Here is a 22,828-nt window from a genome sequence, read left to right on the forward strand (position 1 = left end):
GCGCTTCCCCAGCACAGCCCGGCTGGTGGGCAAGAGGGAGGGGACCTCTAGAGCCCGTGGGATGCAGGGAGTGAGGCTTGGCTCAGGGCTTGGTCAGACCCACGGGGGCTGGAGCTGGCTGCCTCAGCTGGAGCTGGGGCTCCAGGTGCCCAGGGGGTGGCTCGGATACCCAGGGAAAGGCACTGGGGAGGGTGTCTGCCACTGGGCAGGGGCATTTGATCCAGGCCCATCGGGGCGGCAAACCCGTCCTGCGGGGTCCTAGATGCAGCCTGGCTCTGCCCTGCTGCTGCTGCCCAACCCTGGACACGCCTCCTATGCAGCCCTGGCTCCACCCCCACTTACTTGGGCACCTGACTGCAACTCCTCCTAGGACCCCTCCCCCCTTCTGGAGCCGAGGTTCCCACTGAGAGGCCAGGGTGCCAGGCTGTGCTGGGAGGGGTGCAGGGAGCCAGGGCTGGGCCAGCACCCCAAGGCGGTGAAGGGGGATGAGATGGGGGCAGAAGGGGGGTTCTCTTTAACCCTTTGCAGACTGGACAGACACAGCCTGGGGCTCAGTGGCTGGATCACATCCCCCCCAAAGCCAGTCACTGGTAGCAGCCTCTGTGCGCCCCCCATTGCTGGCAGAGGGGTGACAGGAGGGGGAGGGGCTGTGCCTTGGGTCCCAGGGAGGGGAGTTAGGAATGGCTGAGGCTGTACATAACGGAGTCTGACTCTTCCCCATCCCATCAGTGGGGCGGTGGCCATGGGGCACAGAGGGCCACAACCCTAGATGGGAGCCTGGCCTGCTCCCTGCCCTAACAGCCAAGCAGCCTGGGGGTCCCGTCCCCTCTCCCATCCCTCCCCAAGAACTGACAGCGCTGCCAAGAGTAGGGGGGAAAGTGCTTTATTGCGAAGAGCAGGTGGCTCTGGGGGCAGCGAGCTGTGGGGGCCAGAGTCTCTGCGGGGAGGGGGCTGCTTCTAAACCTCCTCAGGGGCCTTCCGGTCGAGGGTTTGGACGTCATCCAGGAAGCTCTTGGGGGTTAGGATGTGACTGGAACCTGGGGGGGAGAGAGGTGGTTGGCAGCGGTGGGCACAGTGGGGCAGGCATGAGGCTGGCATCACCATCTCCCCCATCTTGCAGCTGGACCCTGCTCTAGTGCAGGGGGGGAGGGGCTGTCTCCTGCCCCCCGTGGCCTGGCACCGCACCCCTCGTGCCGCTGTACCCTGCACGGCCAGGCAAGAATCCACGCGCTAACAGCGTTCCTCACCCTTGGGTCTTAGAGGGGTGTGTGCAGGGGGTGAGCCATATCCCTATGGGTGTAACTGGGGGTGTCTGACTGGACCCCCACACATGGTCCCTGGGCAAGGAGAGGCCTGGGGAGCCAGGGGCCAGGAGATCAGGTGTCTAGATACAGGCCATGCGTGGCTGAGGCAGGTGGGGCAAGCGCATCTGTTCCCAGGCCCCCGGGTGCGGGAGGACAGAGGGTGGCAGGGGCGCCCTGTGGGTGCTAAGCAGGCAGTTCTAGGGTCTCCCCCTCCCAGGGGGTCCCGACTGTCCCTGACCTGGGCATTCCAGCCGCCTCTCCCCCCAGGACTCGCCCCACTCACCGATCACCACCTCCCACTCGCCCTTGGTGGCCTGGGTCACTTCGTAGGCGCAGCGCATCTCAGACATGGTCACCCCACCCATCACGTAGATGATGAGGCGCGGTCCCGTCTGGTACTCGGCCGCTGGCTTGCTCTTGTGCCAATGTCCGAAGCGGGTGCTGGGGGAGAAAGGAGCAGTGTGGATACCAGGGGCTCACTGAGGGAAGGCCAGGCGGAGAGGTGGGCACTGTCTGAAGCGGGTGCTGGGGGAGAAAGGAGCAGTGTGGATACCAGGGGCTCGCTGAGGGAATGCCAGGCGGAGGGATGGGCACTGCCCGAAGTGGGGGCTGGGAGGAGAGGGGCTGTGTGGATACCAGGGGCTCGCTGAGGGAAGGCCAGGCGGAGGGGTGGGCACTGCCCGAAGCGGGTGCTGGGGGGTAAAGGGACTGTGTGGATACCAGGGGCTCGCTGAGGGAATGCCAGGTGGATGGGTGGCACTGTCCGAAGCGGGTGCTGGGGGAGAAAGGAGCAGTGTGGATACCAGGGGCTCGCTGAGGGAAGGCCAGGCGGAGGGGTGGGCACTGCCCGAAGTGGGGGCTGGGAGGAGAGAGGGGCAGTGTGGATACCAGGGGCTCGCTGAGGGAAGGCCAGATGGAAGGGCAGGGCCTGGAGGGGGAGGGGGGGCAGGACAGGAGTCCCAAAGGAGGCAAGAGGGAGTAGGGGAGGGAGGCACCTGCCCTGGGCTGGGGGTGCTGTCTAAAGCTCAGCCAGTCCCTCTCCTCCATCCTGAGCCCTGGGGTGTTGCGGGACTGCTGGGGTGCGGGGGACATGGTGAGAGGGGTCCAGGGCTCCAGGCTCTTGGACACCCCTGTGACGTTGTGCAGTCTATATGGTTTTATAAAAACTTGATAATAAGTCAATATAATGTAACGGAGATAGTTTTAGAGAAAATACGGTAATAAGTAAATGTAACGTAACTGGAATATGCTTCATTCAAAAGGTCTCTTGTAAGGTATCATTACAAAGCTTATAATCTACTGAGTGTGATCATCTGATTTGTATAAATGTACCACTCTTGTATCTAAAACTAGAAATATAAAATGTAACTCTGAGGGCCTATTGTAATTGTGTAAAGTGTGGACCATTAATGATGGTTTGGAATCTTGATGACTCCCATTGTCTGCAGATGGCTGTATTTACCTGTGAGTCTTCCTGTATATGTGTGTGCTGGCAAGTGAGTAATGAAGTCTTGCAGTGACATGTGATCATGTCACCTGAACTGGAATCCATCTTTAACCTGGTGCTTTTCCAGTGAGGGGGGGTGGAAACCCAGAGGGACAAAGAGTTCCCGCCTTATGCAAAAGATATATAAAGGGGGGAGGAGCCATCATGAAGAATCCCCTAGCGAGGGTGACCAGATGTCCCGATTTTATAGGGACAGTCCCGATTTTGGGGGCTTTTTCTTATATAGGCTCCTATTACCCCCCACCCCCTGTCCCGATTTTTTACAGTTGCTATCTGGTCACCCTACCCCTAGCTACCACCTGAGCTGCAACAAGAGCTGTACCAGGGGAAAGAATTGTGCCCAGGCCTGGAAGGTGTCCAGTCTGAGAAAAAACTTACTGAAGCATCTCTGAAGGTGAGATTATCTGTATTCAGTTTGATTAGGCATAGATTTGCGCATTTTATTTTATTTTGCTTGGTGACTTACTTTTTCTGTCTGTTACTACTTTGAACCACTTAAATCCTACTGTCTGTATTTAATAAAATCACTTTCTATTTAGTAATTCACTCAGAGTACGTATTAATACCTGAGGGAGCAAACAACTGTGCATCTCTCTCTATCAGTGTTATAGAGGGCGAACAATTTATGAGTTTACCCTGTATAAGCTTTATGCAGGGTAAAACGGATTTATTTGGGTTTAGACCCCATTGGGAGTTGAGCATCTTAGTGCTAAAGACAAGCACACTTCTATGAGCTGTTTTCAGGTAAACTTGCAGCTTTGGGACAAGTGATTCAGACCCTGGGTCTGGGTCTGGAGCCAGACGGGAGTGTCTGGTTCAGCAAGACAGGGTGCTGGAGTCCTGAGCTGGCAGGGAAAACAGAAGCAGGGGTAGTCTTTGCACATCTGGTGGCAGCCCCCAAGGGGGTTTCTGTGATCCAACCCGTCACAGTCTCCCCCGCAGAGGGCAGGGTCCTGGCCACGCACTCCCAGGCACAGAGGCTCCTACACCCGGGGGTGGGGGGGGTGTCAGGGCTCTACCCCCCACAGCCCAGCCAGGCTCAGCCTTACCTGACAGCAGCCTGGGAGCTGGTGGAAGGGACCGGGTCTGACATGAAGGGGACAGCAGCCTGGGAGCTGGTGGTGGGGACCGGGTCTGATATGAAGGGCCACAGTTTGTTGTCCAGTTTCTTCTCAATGATGTCCTGGCGGGGGGAAGAGGGAAGAGGACAGGTCAGCAGGGGCCAAGCAGCAGGAACCTTGGACCTGGTGGCCAAGCCAGGCCCCAGAGGGGGGAGGGGCTGGGACGGCTCCTCCCTGAATGATTGACAGTCCCTGGGGGAGCAGCCTGGGGCCCCCTTTCTGGGGGCATGGGAAGCTAGCAAAAAGCACGTTGACTCCTCCCGTGATGCCCCCCCATCTCCCCACCTCCTCCTCAGCTGCTCAGTGCCCTGCTGTGAACTCCACACCCATCCACCGTTATGGGGAGGGCAGAGACCTCCTGTAGCCAGATCCAGGGCCCCTCACTTGGGGGAGGAGGGAGGCAGGGGGCTGCCCTCAGTGCCCCTTCCCTGCTGCGGGCAGATCCAGGCCCTGCCTCTTGCCCCATGAGGTGTGTCCCAGCCATGCAGGGGGCCCAAGCTATGATACATCCTAATACCACATACTAGGGGCTTTTACATTAATCCGCTGCGTTGACTTGTACCGGGAGGCTTAAGGCCTGTCGAGCTGCGGCTAGTGCGGGGGGTGGGGGTGGGGGGTTGGATTAGGCACAGGATTGAGGCTACCGCAACTGCCTGCCCCAAAATCCCACAGGAGGAACCATCACAGCGCTGGAGCAGGGGCCTGGGAGCCTCCCTCGGGTGGGGGGGTTAATTCTTGGCCTGAAGGAGCCCCAAGCCAGTGGGCTGAAGGCAACTAAGTGTGCCCCCCACCCCCTTGAAGAGTGCCCCACAGGGCAGGGCGATGAGGGGCTCAGCCCCCAGCAAGCATTGGGGGAAGGAGCGACCATGTCACCTCTCACAAGCTAAGCAGGTTTGGGCCCAGGCAGCGCTTGGAAAGGAGACCTCTAAGGAAAAGCCAGCGGGTGCTGGGGGGTGCTAGTGAGTCAGCAGAGGGTGCTTTATGTCCCCAGTGTGGCGCTAGGGGGCGCTGTACGGCCAGGAGCGGGCGGAGGGCCCAGTAGGAGGTGCTCTCCCCTGGCAGTCAGTGCTGGCCCCAGTGCGGCGCTAGGGGGCGCTGTCCTGCAGGGAGCGGGCAGGGGGCTCAGCAGGGGGCGCTCTCCCCTGGCAGTCAGTGCCCAGTACTGTGCTGCAGGAGTTCGTCCTTTAGATGAACGTCAAACAGCTGCTCCTCACTGGAGGTTAGGCCAAGGACCCTGCCGGCCATTCAGATTCCAGTGCCAGTCATGACAGTGGGCTGCCTGGATCCCCTGCACTTCCAGCCCCGCACGCTGATCACCTCCTGCCCTAGACTCTCGGGCAGTGCTGCTGTGCGGCTGTTAACAGCTGCCTGCCGCTCCTCAGGAAGAATTCAGCCCCGGTGAGGGACCCCTGTATAAACCGCCCGTGCCCCACCCCAGAGGTAGCAGCATCTCAGCACTGGGTAAGACAACTGCCTGCACTTGTGTCTATGATCTAAGACCCCTAAGGATGGCAGCAGCAGAGGACTTTCTGATGAGCCCCTCACATGGCTAGATCCCTGCACGGATACAAAAATGTGGATGCGCATCAGCCCGCGATCCACTAGCCGTCTGTATCCGCATCCTCATGGGAGCAGCAAGGGGGGGGAAGGGGTCTTGCTTGGAAGAGGCAGCGCGAGGGTGGGGCTTGGGGGTAAGGGGCAGCGTGGAGGGGGTGGTGGCTTGGGGGAAGGGGCAGCGTGGAGAGGTCAGGGTCTAGAGGAGAATGGGTAGTGGGGGGGCGGGGTCTCTAGAAGGGGCAGCGTGGAGGGGGTAGGGGCTGGGGGGAGGAGTTTCTCATCACGTGATGCTCCTGGGGGGTCACAAGCGCCGGTACACGGCAGCAGCAGAGCATGTTGCATCGCCGTGGGGTGCTGCCCAGAAGCTGGTGGGGACGCTGGTGCTGCTCAGCGTGACAAGGCGAGTGGGTGTCGGGCAGCCCCGACTCCGACCTGTCGCCCAGCCACTGGCTGCTGGCCGGCGGCCCCGAGCGCGCTGTGCCCCCCAGGCTGCCTGAGCCGGATGCCGCGGGCCAGGTGCTGCTCGGGAGTAGAGCCCGACCCGGTTGTATCTGCAACCCATCGACTATCCGCAGAAATGGTGCATGGATATGCAGGGCTCCACACATGGCTGACCCCAAACCAGCCCCTCCCCCTTGGGCCCAGCCTGCCAGGTGTGACCCCCACCCCCAAGGCCTGGTACCTCCATGACGTCCTTGAGCCTGGGGGTCCAGCGGGAGAGCAGGTAGGTGGACTCCGGCCGCACCTTCCTCTTGGGTCGCAGCTGCCCCCTCTGGGGGAAGAAGGGAGAGTGGGTGAGAGGCAGCAGGGATTGGGTGCGGGATGGGAATGGGTGCAGACAGGGAAAGCGCAGCCTACCTGAGTCGCTCCAGCCGGGCTGGCAGGGGAGGGGCAGAGAAAAGAACAGAATGGATCACTGAGCGAGAGAGAGAGAGAGAGAGAGAGAGAGAGAGAGAGGAGGGGAGAGCGACTGATGGGAGAACAGTTGCATGGCCACCCCATGCAGTGGTCACCAGCTCCAGCTCCCAGCGATCTGAGGTCCTGACCCCCAGGGTCCTCTGCAGAGCAGAAAAGGTCACCCCAGATGGGGAGTAACTCGGGGGTCACCCTCATAGGGGGAGGGCGTCACCACACTGTATGGGGCAGAGGCCACCTCTGTGCTGGGAGTAGGTCACTGCCATGGGGGGCACCCCCAGGATGGCCTGGGCTCCCCGGCCATGGGTACAGCTGCTGCCCCTGGCCCCAGTCCCTTACCCCAGGCATGATGGAGATGCCCAGGAAGTCCAGGTTGTCGATGATGCCGCTCAGCTGCTGGACGTTGGCACACTGTATCAGCTTGTGGCGGTTCACCAAGCTCACACCTGCATGGGGAGAGACAGGTCAGCGCCAGCACCCCTGGGATGCACCCACAGCCTTGGCACATTCAGTCCGTGGCCCAGGAGTCCTAGTTCCCTGATCAAACCCTGAGATCCTGCTCTTCCCACCCCTCCCAGAGCTGGGGGTAGAACCCAGGAGTCCTGGCTCCCAGCCCCCCTCTAACCCACTAGACCCTACGCAGTTAATGACTGAATTTAGGTTCTTGATGCTCTTCCCTCCCTCCAGAGGTTCTCTTGGGCGCTGGGGGCAGGGGTCTCTCTAGCACCCCCTGGCAGTGCAGAGGGAGTCCCCCTCCCCCGATCTGGGCTCCCCCATCTGCAGCCAGTCAGGTACAGTGTCAGAGCCGAGGCCTGGGTCCTTAAGGCTGCGAGGCCTTGAGCTGGAGGGACGGCAACCCCCCAAACCATTTACTGCTGCTTAGTGCAGAGGGGGAGGCCTGGCAACTCCACAGCGCCCCCTGGCCAGGCAACTGGGCAGCCAGAGGAGCCACACGAGGGCACCCTGGCCTGGGCAATGGGCTGCAGGCCTGTGGCGTTACCGTTCTTCAGGAGGATGTAGAGCAGGATGATGCGGATCTTGTCGTAGGCCTGCACGCTGGGGTCCAGCAGGACGGGCAGGATGATCTTCATCGGGTCCCTGATCACCTTCCCGTCCACGTCCGTCCCCATGGCCAGGTCCTGGGGGGGAGGGGGACGCACACACAAGGCCCAGGTCAGGCTGCTCCGCTTCCTCCTGCCCCGCAGCAGGATGGGAGACGCAATGGCCCCACGACCCACAGGTCGCCTACCCCCTGTGCCAGGGTCCCCTCCTCCCTGGGGTCAGCTCCCCCTGGGGTGAGCAACGGGCCCCCAGGGAGTAACCCGAGCCCCATGTCCCCCTTCTGCACCCGCGGTGCTACATGGGGGGGCTGGCCCTGGCTCCAGCGAGCCTGAGGCTCTGAGACCCCTTTCTCCGGGCTGAGTCCATGAGCCAGACTCTGGCCCCCCAGACAGGCTCTGCCCACAGACCCACCTGCTCCACGCTGCACAGCTTCTCCACCGTCCCTTTGAAGTGCCGCATGCAGTGCTCGGCCAGGTTCAGGTGCGTGGAGTACTGCGGGGAGAGACCGGGACAGGGGAGTTTACTGTGGCACTGCATCACCGGCTGGTCCAGAGCACCCCCAACCCCCAGCCCCCCAGGAGGGCCCCTTGGCCAGAGGAGCAGCCCCAATCGGCTGTGTCAGCCGAGTCTATAGGGATTGTTTTGCCCAGCACTGAAGTGCAGCCACCTCTGGGATGGAGTGGGGCAGCTGGAGGGGAGGATCAGGAGGAGGGAGCAGCTTCCAAATCAGCCCACGGCTTCTCTGTTAGTCAGCATGAGGTTGGGGGCTTGGAGACCAGCAGGTGTCGGGGTACCTGTGCCAGTGGCCAGGAGCTTTCTGTTGGCACGTGGCCCAGTGGCACCAGGAGTGGCTCCAACGGGCTGGTTTGGAAGCCCACCAAGGCCCTCTCCTGAGAGCTGCAGCAGCAAGGCGTGGGCGTTACCCAAGGGCTGCCATTGCTGCGGCTAACATGGCAGCTCTGGGCACTGACGGGCAGGCTGCTGCCCATGGTGCCACACAGCACCTGGGGGGGAAATGGCTCTGCCCGACGGGACAGGTCAGCAGCTCTCATCAGGCAGTAAAGCGGAGAGCCCCAGAGTGCCCTGCCCCCCAGAGAGTCCCTACTGTCCCTCACCAGCCCCACAGAGCACCCTGCCCCCCCATCAGCCCCACTGAATGCCCTGCCCCCCGCCCACTAACAGCCCCAGCCCCGTTACCTTGTTCAGCTCTCTCTGGTACTCGGGCAGCTTCTTCAGGATCTGGGACAGGTCCTCGATGTTGGCCTGGAGGGAGGCGGTGGTGAGATCCCGGCCCCTCCCAGCACACAGAGCCCCCTGCAGGGCAGAGGCCTCGGCTGGGGACAGCCGCAGCAGCCCAACCACGCGTGCCAGGGCCAGGGTGGGTCACTCAGACCACATGTGGCTGCGGCTTGGGTTAGACCTGCTCTTCCCAGGCCAGCTGGAATGAGACGGGAGCCCCGCAACCCGAGTGCCCCTTGAGGTGTAAAGCGGGAGCGGGCCAGGGAGATGCAGCGTTGGCTCCCTGCAGCTCTCCCTGCGCGGCCCTGACCCTGCTTTCTAACCCTGCCCCATGGGCCTCTGCCCTCCCCCACCGTGGGGAGCTCCAGAGCTCTGGTTGGGGGACAGGGGGCTCCACATACACCTCTTAGCCCTTTACAGACAAACCCTGGGAGCAACTGGACAGCCCGGCCCAACCCCTCCTAGGGCAGCAGGGAGCCTCCCCTCCCCATCAGTGGCAGTGGGATGGGTCCCCCCGTCCCAGACTCCCCAATCGCTCCCCCTCCCAGCCCCCACCGCACCTCGTCCGTGGTCAGCCTCTTGCTCTCACAGAAGGTGCGCAGCAGCTCCGTCACCTTCCTGCAGCAGGGAGAGGGGTCAGGCCGGAGCCAGGCACTGCCTTAGAGGTAGGGGGTGCCCTGTCCTATGCTACAGGGGATGGAGCCCCCACCCCACGGGCACCACGGTTCTCTGCCTCGAGAGCCTCAGATGGGGCACGGGGGGGACTCTTCCCAAGTTACCCCAAGGCAGAGTTCAGTGCACCTCTGGGGGCTCCTGGTGCCCTGATGCGGGGCGGGGGACCTGGGGGCAGCGGCAGGTCCAGGCAGGAGGTCGGTGAGGGACTCACTCAAGGGGCTGTGAGGTGCCTGGGGAGATCCTGGGGTCAGGGGAAGACAGTGTCCAGGGGGATCCCCGAGAGGAAATTCAGACGGTTGCTCTGGAAGGGAGCACTCAGGGGTCCTTTGGGGAGAGGGGCTGGGTCCAGGGGGTCTCAGCACTCAGAGAGGAGCATGTCTGAGGGACAGGCCCCAGCACTGGGTGGGAGGGGGAGGGGGAGTCCTGGCACTGAGCAGGAGAGGGTTGTGTTGCTGGGGGGTGTCCTTGCACTGGGTCGGAGAGGAGTGTATCCAAAGGGGAGTGGGGTTCCAGCACTGGGTGGGAAGGGAAGCGGAGGGGTGTATCCGAGGGGGCCCCAGGGTGGGGAGGGCTGTGTCTGAAGGGGAGGATGGAGGAAGTCCCAGCACTGGAAAAGAGGGGGTGTGTCAACGGGGTGGGCTGTCCTGGCACTGGGTGGGAGAGGTGTGTCCGAGTGGGAGGTCCTGGCAGTGGGCGGGGAGGGGAGGGCTGTGCCAAAGTGGGGGTAGGGGGTCCTGGCACTGGGCGGGGAGGGGAGAGGTGTGCTGAAGGGGGGGGTAGCGAGTCCTGGCACTAGGCATTGGGTGGGGCACAAAGTGGTGTGTCGGGGGGGTCGCAGGGGCGGATGGGTCCCGGCCCTGGGTGGGGCACGGAGGGGCATATCCGGGGGGACGGACGGGGCACAGAGGGGCGTGTCAGGGGCAGGGCTGAGCGCGCTCACTTGGAGACGTCAGCAATGTGCAGGTGGCGTAGCTGAACCCAGAGTTCGTCATCATCATCCAGCAGCGCCTCTTTCTCCCGCGAGTCGCTGGCGCCCGTTGTCTCGTACCTGCGGAGGGGGGATGGGGTCAGGCTGTGACACCCCTCCTCCGAGCGTGGGAGCTACAGAGCAATGCAGGTGCCTGGGTCCCACCTCCCCAGCCCGCCTGAGGAGTGCGGGGCGCCCCCTGCTGGCAGCCAGGCCCTACCTGTAGGTGTTGTTTTCGATCCTGAGCAGGTCGTAGGCCATGGCCTGGAAGGTGAGCTCATGCAGCAGTGGGGACACCAGGTCGAAGCTCCGGTCCACTATCAACAGCTGAGAGCGCGCTTTGTCAGGGCCCTGGGGCAAAGGAGAGAGAGACCCGTCACCCCCTGCTCCGGCGGATGGTTCCTGGCCTGGCTTACACGGCACAATCCAATGGGCCCTGGTGGGCCTGAAACTTCACCACCCGCCCTCTCTGCGGCCCAGCCCCCAACCCCAGGGGAAGCCAGGAGACACCCCCCAAGCTAGCTGAGACGTGCCCTGGGGTCCCGCCCTGACCGGCAGGGAGAGCTCCCCACCCAGCTGCGCTGCAACGCCCCCTGCAGGGACGGGCCACCTGCCCCTCGTGCAAATAGCAATGGCCACTCCCCCAAGCACGCTCTCTGCTCGTGCCTCTCCACCAACGGGAGCGTGCCCCTTACACGGCAGCCCCCCGACTGCGCCCTGCCCCATGTGCTGCGTGGGGAGCGGGGGAACTACACCAGAAGGCCCTGGTTAGTCTATCGTTAACCAACACCAGGCCCAGAGCCTCTTTGATATAAGGTCCCAGAGGGGGACAATGGGACGTTATCCCTATGTCCCACCTTGCATCTGAGCTGGGACCCCATATGAGGCTTTAGCTCCCCACTCCCAGCCTGGGTGGTCCCCCAGCATCCAGCTGGACAGAGACCACTCAAATGGTCAGCATCTCAGACCCACATCATGGGGGGGGTGGGGGCTGGCCCAGCCCCCCCGCTCCTTGCCTGATCAGCATGCACTGCCCTCTTAGCACAGCAGGTGGCGATAGGAGACCAGCCCTGCGCTCCCATGGCAGACGGCTCTGAAACCGGCTCCAGCAGCTCCAGTGGAACCCAAGTCCACCCAGGAGCACCTCAGCAAGGGGCTGCGTCTGCTCTTCGCTGGGTAGCACAGTCAGGGGGGCCGGGGACGTACAGCCCCTGACGCTTCCCCAACTGTCCCACCTCAGTAAGTAGTCCCATTTTCAGCCACACTTGGTCTCCACAGCCTCTGGGTAAATAGGTTGAGGCTGACGGGGGAGCGCCTCTCTTGGAGGAGTATCTGGACCCCACCACTGTAGCACTATCATTGCTGCATCCTGCCCCCCTATGCACGTGGGGCTGGCCAGGGCTGTCACCCCATTGCAGAGGGGGATGGAGGCCCAGAAGGGCTGGGTGACTCCCCCAGGGTCACACAGGAAGTCTGTGGCAGAGCAGGGACATGAACCCAGAACTGGCACCATCATTCCTCTCCAGCACTACCCAGCCTGGGTGGGTTGCTATGCCCAGCGCCCCTCCCGGACTCTGCTCACACCTTTGCCAGTTCAGCTCGGCTGGAGGGATCCCCGAGTGCAGATGGGGGCTGGCGTAACCACCAGGTCACCCCCCCAGAGCAGAGCGGCGCTTAGTGCACTGGTGAGTGCCACAGCACTGCCTGGGCCAGCTACCCCTCAGGGCTGGCAGCTGGGAAACATCAAGGCAAGAGGGACTAGTGCAGACAAGGCCCCATGGTGCCGTGACCGTGGGCTGGGTGGCTTTGGACACCTGACTGCTAGAGGCCATGCTACAAGAGTCCCTGGGGTTCTGTGCCAGCTGGCAAGGCGGGGGCACACTGGACTGGCCAGCCGGGATTGTGCGGCATGGAGCCAGCACTGCATTGAGAGCAGGGGCTTGAGTCAGCACTCCCGGTCCTGCGGTGGGCGTGCTGTCTGGACTCCTGGCTCCTATTCCTGCCTTTGCCACCTACTCGTGGCACGCTGCTCCATGCCTCAGTTTCCCCCGTGTAACATAGGGATAGTGCTGACACCTGTGACAGGGAGGCTTGGCAAGAGTCTCAGGAATATCCCTGGGGGGGCTCAGAGGAGCAGGGTGTGCACGGAGCAGGACTTTGCCCTCCCCAGCGCCGCTCTCAGCTCCTGAGAATAGCACAGATCAGACGGGGGCTGCAGGCTGGAGCCAACTCTGCTGCAGCAAGTAGCTCCGGTGGTTAACAAGCATGCTGTCAATCCCTTCCCTGGGTAGATGGTTTGGGCAGCCAGGTGTGTGCCAGGCTCCCCTCTGGAGGCAGGCCTGTGCTGCCAGCTGTGAGTTACAGAGCGTCTGTGTCATGGCAGCCAGCTATCCCAGAGGGGGCTCCCCTGCCCGAGACTGGTATCATTATCCCCATTTTACAGATGGGGAAACTGAGGCACAAATAGGAGGGGTGACTTGCCCAAGGTCACCCAGCTGGGAATAGAACCCCGGTCTCCCATCCCAGTCCAGGGCTCTAGCCACTAGGCAACATTGCCTCGGTGGATGGGAAAGGAGAGAGGAAAGGTGCGCTCATGGATCCACAGGGTCGGTGCCAGGGCCTCAGCTGGGGAAGTCTCTGGGAGGAAGCCCTTTGCTGTGCCAGACCCCAACAGATCTCTCTCTTCCTCCAGGACAAGCCGTACGGCCTCCCACCTCCTGAGACCGAACGGCTGGGCTTCACCCCGTGAGCCCTGCCCAGCGAGTCCAGCTGAGACAGACCCTGGGACAGACCCGTCCACTGCGCAGGGCCTGATGCCCCTCAGCCCGGGTGACAGGGCCACTCCCCCAGCGTTGTCAGAACAGTCGGGTTTCTTAGGCACCTGGACCCCAGCCCGGGCAGCCCAGCCCACTGAAGGTTAAAGCAAGAGGCCGTTCTGGTCAGCTCAGAGCCCGGCCGAGCTGCAGCGAGACCTGTTTTCAGGCTCCTGGTCTCTCGCTCAGGGCCTGTCTACATGTAAACCCGTGCAGCTGCGCCGCTTCAGTGACGCCGCCTTTCTCATACCCCCGAGCGAGGCAATTGCCTTGTGTAGACCAGGCCTCGGTCTGACCTTGGTCAGTTCTCAGGCGAGAGCTCCCAGCTTCCCCCACTTATCCCCCAGCTCAAACCTTCCCAACCCTGTGTTCTCGAGCTGGGGGCCCTGCTCCGATTCCCTGCTGGGAGCGTCCAGCCAGGAACCATTGGAGATGTCATGGTCTTTCTGGCCCCCAGGCTGAGCTGGGTTGGATTCTCTTCATTTCACCAAGACAGGGATGTAACACCCCCCCACACACCATGATTCTTATCTTCCCTGAGAGTCCTTCCCCCACGCCCCACCAGAGAAGCCATGAAACATATAGGGGAAACTGAGGCACGCATCGGCTTCATAAAAGATATTACAAACATTCCCAGTTGGTCACAGGTGCACAGTCTCCCAGCAGCTCGGCAAAGGCTGGAAGCAAGAGCAGAAGCAACAGGAGGGAGAGATCTGGGCAGGCCTTGGATTTTACATCACTTTGCTTCTCCTAGGGAGACAGGAGCCACTGGGTTTCCCATGCGAGAATCCAGGGCAGGGTGGGTTTGCAGCTCCCCTCTGCTGGGGGTGGGACGGGGACGGCAGGAGCTGGGTCAGGGCTGACTTGTGGCTAAGGCTCGGGAGAGCTGGGTTCTACTCCTGCTCTGACAGACTCCCTGCATGCCTCAGTTTCCCATCTGTAACACAGGCCCCCCTGCCTCCCCTGGGAGGGTGAATTCATTAATGAGTTCCGATACCATGGTGGTGGGTGAAGGCGCACACACAGACAGGAGTGTCCAGGTGTGGAAGAGGCGCTGTATGCAAAACTTACTTCTGTGACTGAACTGCCCTGTTTATAAACAGAGATTCTGCTGGGCACACACTTCCCCAGTCGGTGCCTCGGTTTCCCCATCCGTAGAGAGGGGACAAGGACACTGGCCTTTGTAGAGCACTTTGCGATCCGCCCACGGCCACTGTTAGAGAAGGGCTGGGGCCGTTAGTCCAACCACACAGGGAATGCTATTGTTCTCCCGAGCCCTCAGGATCTCCAAGGGGGTCTAGACCCCACCCCTCCCCCCGTCAGGATCTCTGAGCAGGTTCTAAATCACTCCTCCTTCCTTCTACTTCTCATGTACTCCCCCTCCCCCTCGGCTCTGTCCCATGGTGAGGGCGTGGCCGGCACAGCTCGCTCACCTCTCCCATGCTGGGCTCGTATGCCTTGAACACCTTGAGTTTGGCCAGTACAGCATGCGCCAGGTGGAAGTTATCTTCACGGGCCCTGCAGCAAAGACAAACCCTGTGGGTAGAAACAGGTCCTCTCACAGGGGCACACGCACTTCCTGTAGGAGATGACCAGGTAACCGTCTCCCTCTGGGCACACTCACTTCCTGTAGCGGATGGCTGAGTACCTCCCCATGGCACACTCAATTCCTATAAGGGATAACTGGGTACCCCTCCTCCCAGGCACACTCACTTCCTCTAGTGGATGGCCGAGTACCCCTCCCCCCGGGCACACTCACTTCCTGTAGTGGATGGCCGGTACCCCTCCCCCCGGGCACACTCACTTCCTGTAGCGGATGGCCGGGTACCCCACCCCCGGGCACACTCACTTCCTGTAGTGGATGGCCGGGTACCCCTCCCCCTGGGCACACTCACTTCCTGTAGTGGATGGCCGGGTACCCCTCCCGCCGGGCACACTCACTTCCTGTAGCGGATGGCTGGGTACCCCTCCCGCCGGGCACACTCACTTCCTGTAGCGGATGGCTGGGTACTCCTCCAGGGTTTCACACAACGAAGCAATCTGCTCTGCCAGGATCTCCAGGTCCTTGTTCCTTTCCCAGGCGGAGCAGGGGCTGAACCAGATGTGGAAGGTCTGTGGCCTGTCCAGGGAGTACACCTGGGGGGCGGGGGGAGCAGAGATCAGACCCTGGTGCCAAGTGCTGGCAGCCAGGCCAGCTGTGCCCCATACCAGGTCAGCCTGGCGGAGCCGGAACGAGCCCCTAGTGAGGGAGAGATCCCTTCACCAGAGCCACTCCTGTTGTGGTAGAGGGACAGCGGCCCAGAGATTCATGCACCAGCCTGGGATGAAGACGCCCCGGATTCAGGTCCTTACTGAGCTGCAGGGGTGTGTCTCTGCCCTGGAGAAGTCAATGTTGGGGGAGGGGGCTTGGACATGCTTCTAGTCTGGCGAAAGCCCCAGCGTAGCCACAGGCAAACCCGGCATCAACGCGCTCTGCCACTGTCGCTTATTTCACTGGACGAAGAGAACGAGCCATTGGGGAAAACGTGCTTGGACACCAATAAAACAATATCGGCCCACGAAGGGTTTGCTGGTGCAACGGGACGGGTGAGCCAGCAAAGCCTCCTGACGCACACTCAGCTTATACCAGCCAAAGCTTCTCTTGGCACAGCTGGCACCGGTGCCCAGATGAAATAAGCTACAGTGGCGAAAGGACTGCTTTGCCAGCGTAACGGCCTCTACCCAGGGGCTCTGCCAGCACAGCTGCATTAGTTACAGGGGGGATTTTTTCTCTCATGTCCCCGTAACAAACCCGTACCAACGAAGCTTTTGGGTGTAGACCAGGCTCATGTCTCTCCGTGCCTCAGTTTCCCCACCAATGCAATGGGACTGACAACACAGCCCTGCCCCTCAGGGGCATGAGGAGGGAAATCCACTGACGACACAAGGAGGAGATGGCGTGGTTGGGCAAAGGGCAGGCGTGTGCGGGCTGTCTTGCAGGCCTGTTATAAACCATCAGGAAGAGCTGGTAAAGCCAGGGAGGCAGCGCCCTCCTCCCCCATACATCCAAGCCAGCGATTCCACCTCTCACAGGGTGTGAGCAGCCGGCTAGTCCCTGCTGCCCTGTGCTGGCATCAAACCCAGGGCCCTAGAAGGGAAAGGTGTCACCGCCCCGAGCCATGTGGAACACTAAGGTTGGGGTGTCGTACGTCACCGTCTGCCCTGCGGCCCTGCTCCTCCAAAGCCCGGTCACCCCTCACCTGGCTCTCATAGGGCAGGAAGGCCATGTTGATCTCCTTGAGGGTTTTGATGGCCTTGGTGATCCGTGACTTCCGCAGCTTGTTGAACAGAGGGTCAGGACACGCTGCAAGGCAAAGGCAGTGGGTGGGGGTGACAGGCACAGGGCACAGGACCCCCAGCACAGCGCCAGCCCCCACGGACAGGGCCAGGACAGGCACAGCAGGGGCAGTAGTGCTGCACACCTGTGGGGAACCTGGGCAGGTCAGCAGGGCCACACAGGAGTCAACTATGAGTCCAACCCCCCTGAACCAGAGTCACGCCGGGTTCTCGGCTTCTGCAGCATCAGCAGCGAGGAGGGCAGGGGCACAATCTCTCCTACGCGGTCCCTTTCTCACACCCTGCCCTCAGCCCACCGCAGGGGGAAGTGACTGGAGGGTACAACTCAGCATGATGCACAAGGAGGAACAGGGACTTGGGCTGTAATGGGGAGAAGCAGATGTGACCTTGACACACTGGGTATTCTGGGTATACCATTCCCAAACCCCAGTTGGGACGGATGGAGCAATGCATGCTGGGAATGGTAGCCAGAGGCCGCCTTTCTGGGTGCACGCTGCAGGTGTCTGTGAGCCGTGCTGGCTGGAGGCAGGCCCATGGGGGAGAAGGGGGGGAAGGGATCGGTGGGGTCGTTCGGTCTGGCCTGCTGGGTCTGCACCCCCTGCAGGAGGGCAGAGCGTAATCAGGGTGCTGCGCACTGGCCTGCCGGCAGAGACAGACCCCCCCACCCCCAGGCTCCAGTGTGCCGCTGGCCAGGCTCCCGGCAGGGGGATTCCCCGCCCCCCGATACTCACGGCTGAGGAAGAAGACGTGAGCTGCCTTGTAGGTGAAGGTGGGGGTGCCCTGGAAGTCATCGATCAGAGCCTGCACCGACTGCAAACGGGGGAGAGGAGGGGTTGTCAGCACCAGCCAAGGCCCCGTCCTGCTGCCCGAAGGGCCCAGCCCATGCCCAGCCCCTGGGGACTCAGGGCCCAGCATGATGCCATCGGGAGGTGGGCTGGTTTTCACCCCCCGCCCCTGGTCTCCCTCCACTGGCCTCCCTGCTGCAGACGCAGGAGCCTCCTCCCCCACAGCTCCTGCCACCTGAGCCTCTGCCTCAGCGATTCTCCTTCCCTTTGAGTCTCAGCTGAGGACTTAGGGTGACCAGATGTCCCGGTTTTATAGGGACAGTCGCAGTATTTAGTTTTTTCCCTTCTATAGGCTCCTGTTACCCCCCAACACCTGTCCCGGTTTTTCACACTTGCTATCTGGTCAGCCTAGCCGAGGTTGCCTCTCTCTGCCTGCTGCACCTTCCCATCCAACCCCCACGGGACTGCACTGCGGAGAGGTCTGGGGGACAGTCTGTGCCTCACGTGGCAAAGAACACGAAGCCCAGCTCCGGGGAAACAGCCTCTTGGGGAGCCCCTACTGGCCCCATTCCCATCCTGACCTTGTGCTGCGCATCCCCCCGGACGGCGTCACCTCCAGGCTGCACTAGGTGCTGCCCCGGGGTCTCCCCTGCTCCCCATCCAGCTGCCCCAGGCCCGAGCTCCTACCTTCTCCACAGGGCTGAGCAGGTAGATGGCCTCCAGGCTGGGGATTGGCTCCCGGCGCTTGTTAATATCTTCCACAACTAGGAGAGAGCAGACATTGGGTGCAGGTCAGTGTGTCCTAGCCACCCGCCCCAGCCACTCTCCACCGGGATGCGGGGAGGGGAAGCCAAGGGGAACAGGGATGTTCGCTGGCAGCAGGCTGAGGGGTTCCACAGGCTACAATGCAGCAGCAGCTTTGATGTGGGACCATGGGCTGCGATGCTGCCCCAGTACGGAGCAGGGAGGGAACGTCCCTCTGTACTGTGCTGGGGACACGCCCCTAGAGCGCTGGCTCAGCTCTGTGCCCCTCAACCCCAGGGCTCCTCCACCCTGGAGCAGGGAGCCAGCATTCCCCCTCTCCTGACAGGACCCTGCCCGCAGCATGGGGGAGGAGCAGCGAGGAGTTAACAGGGGTCTGAGAAAAGCGGTGAAGAGGCTCCAGGGGCTGAAAGCGCCGGGCTAAGGGAACTAGATCTGGCTGGGAAGGTACCAATAGCAAGGAGGGCATCTAGGGGGCTGCAAAGGGGGGAAACTAGATGCAAACGTGAATGTAGACAAGTCAACTCCCCGACTGTGAGGTGTATCCAAGGGGGAGGGGAGCCCTGGCGGGGGGAGCAGATGGGAGGGAGGGGCCACTCACGCGCTATGCCTTCATCCACGATGTCGGACATCTTGCAGCACGACGAAAGGATGCGTGTGCTGGGGCGGTCCATGATCAGCACCTGGGGTAGCGAGAGGGGAGCGCGCCGCTTCGGACGAGCTAGTCACTGCCCTGAGCCCAGCCGCCCACCATCATCATCCATGGAACAGCCAAGGGAGTAGAGCTACTGCTAACGGCAGAGCCGACGGCTCCCGGCCCAGCCCTTCCACAGCAGAGCGGCAAGGCCGTTACCAAGCCTGCACTTGGCTGAGCTGACCGTGCTAAGGACTGCGTGAGGAGCGACAAGGAGAGTGGCTCCGAGCAGAGTGGCTGGTATGAGATGTCGGAGACAAACCTGGGACACCCGGCCATTCAGAATGGTTCCATCCTCCTAGATTGGAGGAGATCAGCCTCTTGGCCCAGGTGACGGGGTGAGTGCAAGAGGCAGGGACAGAACCCAGGAGTCCTAGCTCCCAGTGCCCTCCTCTGATCCACCAGATACCCGCTCCCCAGCTCTCAGACAGAACCAGGATCAGGGCACAGAGAAATGGAACAAGGGGAGTCTCCGTGTTCCCCTAGGAAAGCCCTGTAGGCCATCGCCCCGACATCTCCACCGCCTTCCTGCCGTGCCGAATGAACCCACTGCTCCGTGCAGCCCAGCATCCTGCTGCACCAGATCCAGCCACTGGGAAACCTAGTCCCCTGTGCTCCCTCTGCCGCACCGGCCAAGCCCACAGCTCCACACACCCCAGCCCAGTCCATGCCGGGGGCTCAATAACCTGCCTGCCCAATGGTACATGCTGCCCCCATGCTTGGCGCTTTCCTGCTCCTCCTCCCACCCAGGCTGACTCACTGGGCCCAGTGGTCTGATCCGGTGTGTGTGTGGGGAGATATGGGGCTAGCTGGACCAGCTGGGTCTGATCCAGCACAGCGGGAAGGCAGACATACCCAAGCCTAGCTGGGGGCGGATGATCGGCTAGACAGAGCAGGGATCTGATCCAGCCTGGAAAACCTCAGGGTCCTAATGAATCCCAAGAAGCTGGAGGGGAAGGAGCACGATATATGGATACAGCATATCCCCAGGGGAACACCAGGGCAGCAGGCCCGGCCTGCTTACCTTCCATTCTCCTTCCTTCTTCACGCTGCGAAAGACAACGCTGAGGATCTCTGCGAGGGAAAGAGATGGGGATTAGTGGTGGGGATTGGATGGGACGGCTGTGCCCTGAGCCAGGACCCACTGGCTGGTGGAAGGACCCCTCGGGGAAGTGGCTCAGAGGCTGCTCTCAGGCCAGCTAGCGATGTGCTCCTAGCAGAGCCCCAGTCAGCGATCGTAGTGGGGTGGCAGGCTAGATGGGCCATGGCTCTGATCCCCTTCCTTTCTGCCAGGCTGGATACGAGCGCAGCTGAACTAAGGATCTGGCCCCGTGCAGCAAGAGAACAGATCCTGTCCAGCACCTCTTGACTGGAGGGGATCCAGGGACCTTCTACTGTGTGGGGGGGGAACGACAACACGACAAAGACTTCAAATCCTGAGTCCTGCACGAAGAACCCCTCCAAGGCATGGCCCGCTCAGGGAACTGCCGGCCTGTCTCCTGGGCACCTTCCACGGCCAAGCTAAGCAATTAGATAGTCAGCTCTTCGGGCCAAGCACCATCTTTTTGTTATGCCCAGCAGAATGGTACCCTGACCCATGACTGGCACTCCTGGGCGCTACCGTAATACACCTAATAAATAATGTACAAAGCCTTGCAAAATGGGGCCTTGGTCCATGACTTGGGCTCCTGGGTCCTACCATAATACAGGCATTTCAACCCTGAACTGCAGCTACGGCCCCCCACACCAGCCCTGGGCTGCCCCCACCAGCTGTGCCAGTGCCTCTCACTACTGACTGGAGCCCCCTGCTACCCCAGCCCTGGGCTCCCTCCCATTCCCAGCTCTGCCAGTGCCCCTCACTCCTGTCTGCAGCCCCCTGCTATCCCAGCCCTGGTCTGTCCCCCACCAGCTCTGCCAGTGCTCCTCACTCTTGAACCGCAGCTATTCCAGTCCTGGGTTCCCCCCTCACGGCTCTGCAGATGCCCCTCACTCCTGACCTGCAGCCCCCTGCTATTCCTGTTCAGAGACCCCTCTTGAACCGGGGTAGTATGGCCCAGCCCAAGTATTCAAAAGTCACGTGTCAGGCCCTCCTAACTGTGCGATTTACTGAGGAAAAACCAAGAGAAGAGCTAAGGGTTATTAGCACCACCGGCGGTCCTGAGCTGTGGACCACTTTTGCTCTGTCCCAGTTCTGGGGGCAACCATGGAACATCTGAACTGAACTGAATCCACTTTCCAAGGGTCTTTTAAACCCCAGGCCTGTGGTCTGGATTTAGCCACAGGCCCCATCCACTGCAGCTGGGGCTGGAGATTCAGCAGTAGCTTGGGCTTCTGAAGTAACACAGCCCACACAGCGGGGCAGGGTGTTGCCAGAAGACAGTGACTAACACATAGCAACTAACCCCTCAGAGTCCAGCATGCACAAGGCCGCGGAGGCCATGCTGATCAGGTGTAAGGCTTTAACTTGTTCTCTCCTACATTACAGCTATAGCCTACGCCAGCTCTGCGCTGCGGCTGGGCAGAAGCGTACTGCTTCACTACAGTACAAAGTGGCTCTGACGTCATTTTTCTCCTCATGTGCAGCTGTTACCTGTTCTGACAGGCTGTTTATAACGCTAAGTTTACTAGTTTTCGGAGGCGGTCGGGGGAGGAGAGGGGGTGCAAGGTGGAAGTTTCGCCTAGGGCGCAAAATATCCTTGCACCGGCCCTGGCAGGAGTCACCCCGATGGAAAGAGATGACGATGATTCCCCCCAAAGTGCAGCTCCTATGGGAGGGGGCAGCCCTTGGGGGTGGGGCAAACACCCTCCTGGTGTGTGACAGGCAGGCGGGGGGAGGAGGAGCTCTCTGCTCTGACTGGTTTCAGAGTAGCAGCCGTGTTAGTCCGTAACCCACGAAAGCTTATGCTCTAAGAAACCACAAGTACTCCTGTTCTTTCTGCTCTGACTCCTAATCCTCCCCGAGGGTGCGACACCCCCATAAGCGCCCCGCCCTGCCCTCCCAGGGCCCCCCAACTGGGTCCTGTTCCCCCAGACCCACACCCGACTGGATTCTACCCCCGACCGGGCTCAGACCCCCCAGCTCTGCACTCACTCTCGCGCACCACCGCCTTCAGCCCGGATGGGGTCATCTCCGCCTTCTCTCACGCACCTTCGAGTCCTGTGGATGGAAGTGGGACTCAGCTGTGTGCGGGGCAGGGCTGGAGTCAGGACTCCTGGGTTCTACCCCTGCTCTGCTCCTGCCCTTGTGTGCGCCCTGGCTTCTCCCTGCCGTGCTCTGGGGAGTGTCTGTGACACTGGGCGAGGGGCCCAGTTCCCTCTAGCGTCACTGATGGATGGGCCCAGCCCCACCAGTGATTGATTTGAGTATAAAGCAACTGGGGTGCTGGTGGGTCGATGTCTGCAAGGCTGATGACAGCCGAACGCTGCAGCCCCCCACTTCTGGCGCTGCGGGGGCCGGGCCTGGGCACCCATGGGCCTGCGCCTGGTGACAAGGCCACGCAGGTCCCCACTGAACCCCCACCCGGTCACGTGGGGCGCAGAGGGAGGAGGGGCCCCCTTGCAGGGTTAAAGCGAGGACTGGGTTGGGGTAGTGGGGCCTCAACCCACTCCGGTTAGGGCCCCCCATCAAGCTGCAAGTCCCCCCCAACCAGTGCCCCCCCCCAGCAGTGCCCCTCGCCCCCCCCCGAGTCAAGTCTCTTGCCCACCTCCACCCAGCCCCCCTCCCCCCCCCAGCCAGGCTCCTCAGCCCCCCTCCACTCGGCCCCCGCAGCCAGGCCCCAGCCAGGCCCCGTGTGGTACCCAGGAGCAGGAGCGGGTTCGATGGAACGTCTCCTTCCCTCGCTCGTCACTTCCCCCAGAACGTGCTGGGACGGCCTGAGCCGCGCACACAGTCACTGGGACGCACTGCACCACTCGGCCGGGAGCTCAGTCCCTTTCTGCAGTTAGTGGCGGGAAAATATGGTACAGTCCCAGCAAGGGTGGAAAACAGTCTGAGGTAAAATTGTCCTTGGAGTGGCCAAAGGCGGGAAAAACCGGTTGGATCCAGTTATGACTGGGCCAGGATAACAGTAAACAACAAGATGGCGGTCACA

The 22,828-nt window shown here is 61.7% G+C and overlaps 1 protein-coding gene across 5 annotated transcripts; it reads right to left on the reverse strand.

The window, feature by feature from the left end:
- Nucleotides 1-957: 957 nt before the first annotated feature.
- Nucleotides 958-21,865, reverse strand: LOC128828323 (syntaxin-binding protein 2-like). Of its 5 annotated transcripts, XM_054012884.1 has the most exons (20): nucleotides 21,829-21,865; nucleotides 19,762-19,811; nucleotides 18,645-18,726; nucleotides 17,950-18,045; nucleotides 17,417-17,430; nucleotides 17,228-17,306; nucleotides 16,400-16,503; nucleotides 15,148-15,296; nucleotides 14,594-14,678; nucleotides 10,568-10,698; nucleotides 10,321-10,428; nucleotides 9,266-9,323; nucleotides 8,664-8,729; nucleotides 7,878-7,958; nucleotides 7,405-7,543; nucleotides 6,718-6,850; nucleotides 6,172-6,259; nucleotides 3,903-3,994; nucleotides 1,588-1,745; nucleotides 958-1,037 (listed from the first exon to the last, which is right to left on the reverse strand). In XM_054012884.1, the coding sequence occupies exons 1-20, from the start codon at nucleotides 21,863-21,865 to the stop codon at nucleotides 958-960; spliced, it is 1,830 nt and encodes a 609-aa protein (XP_053868859.1). The 5 variants fall into 5 exon arrangements, with proteins under 5 accessions (XP_053868859.1, XP_053868863.1, XP_053868861.1 ...); XM_054012888.1 differs by lacking the exon at nucleotides 17,417-17,430 and having other exon boundaries at nucleotides 17,228-17,297; nucleotides 17,969-18,045; XM_054012886.1 differs by lacking the exon at nucleotides 17,417-17,430 and having other exon boundaries at nucleotides 6,172-6,261; nucleotides 6,744-6,850; nucleotides 17,969-18,045.
- Nucleotides 21,866-22,828: the final 963 nt, after the last annotated feature.

This window comes from Malaclemys terrapin, chromosome 23 (assembly GCF_027887155.1).
Source record: "Malaclemys terrapin pileata isolate rMalTer1 chromosome 23, rMalTer1.hap1, whole genome shotgun sequence".
NCBI lineage: Eukaryota > Metazoa > Chordata > Testudines > Emydidae > Malaclemys > Malaclemys terrapin.

Coding starts and splice junctions, on each gene's coding strand:
- LOC128828323 (XM_054012884.1), bottom strand. CDS start 21,865: ATGACCCCATCCGGGCTGAAGGCGGTGGTGCGCGAGA. Junction 8,730..9,265: donor AGAGGCTGACCACGGACGAG/GTGCGGTGGGGG, acceptor GCCTCCCTCCAG/GCCAACATCGAGGACCTGTC. Junction 7,959..8,663: donor ACCAGAGAGAGCTGAACAAG/GTAACGGGGCTG, acceptor CTCTCCCCGCAG/TACTCCACGCACCTGAACCT.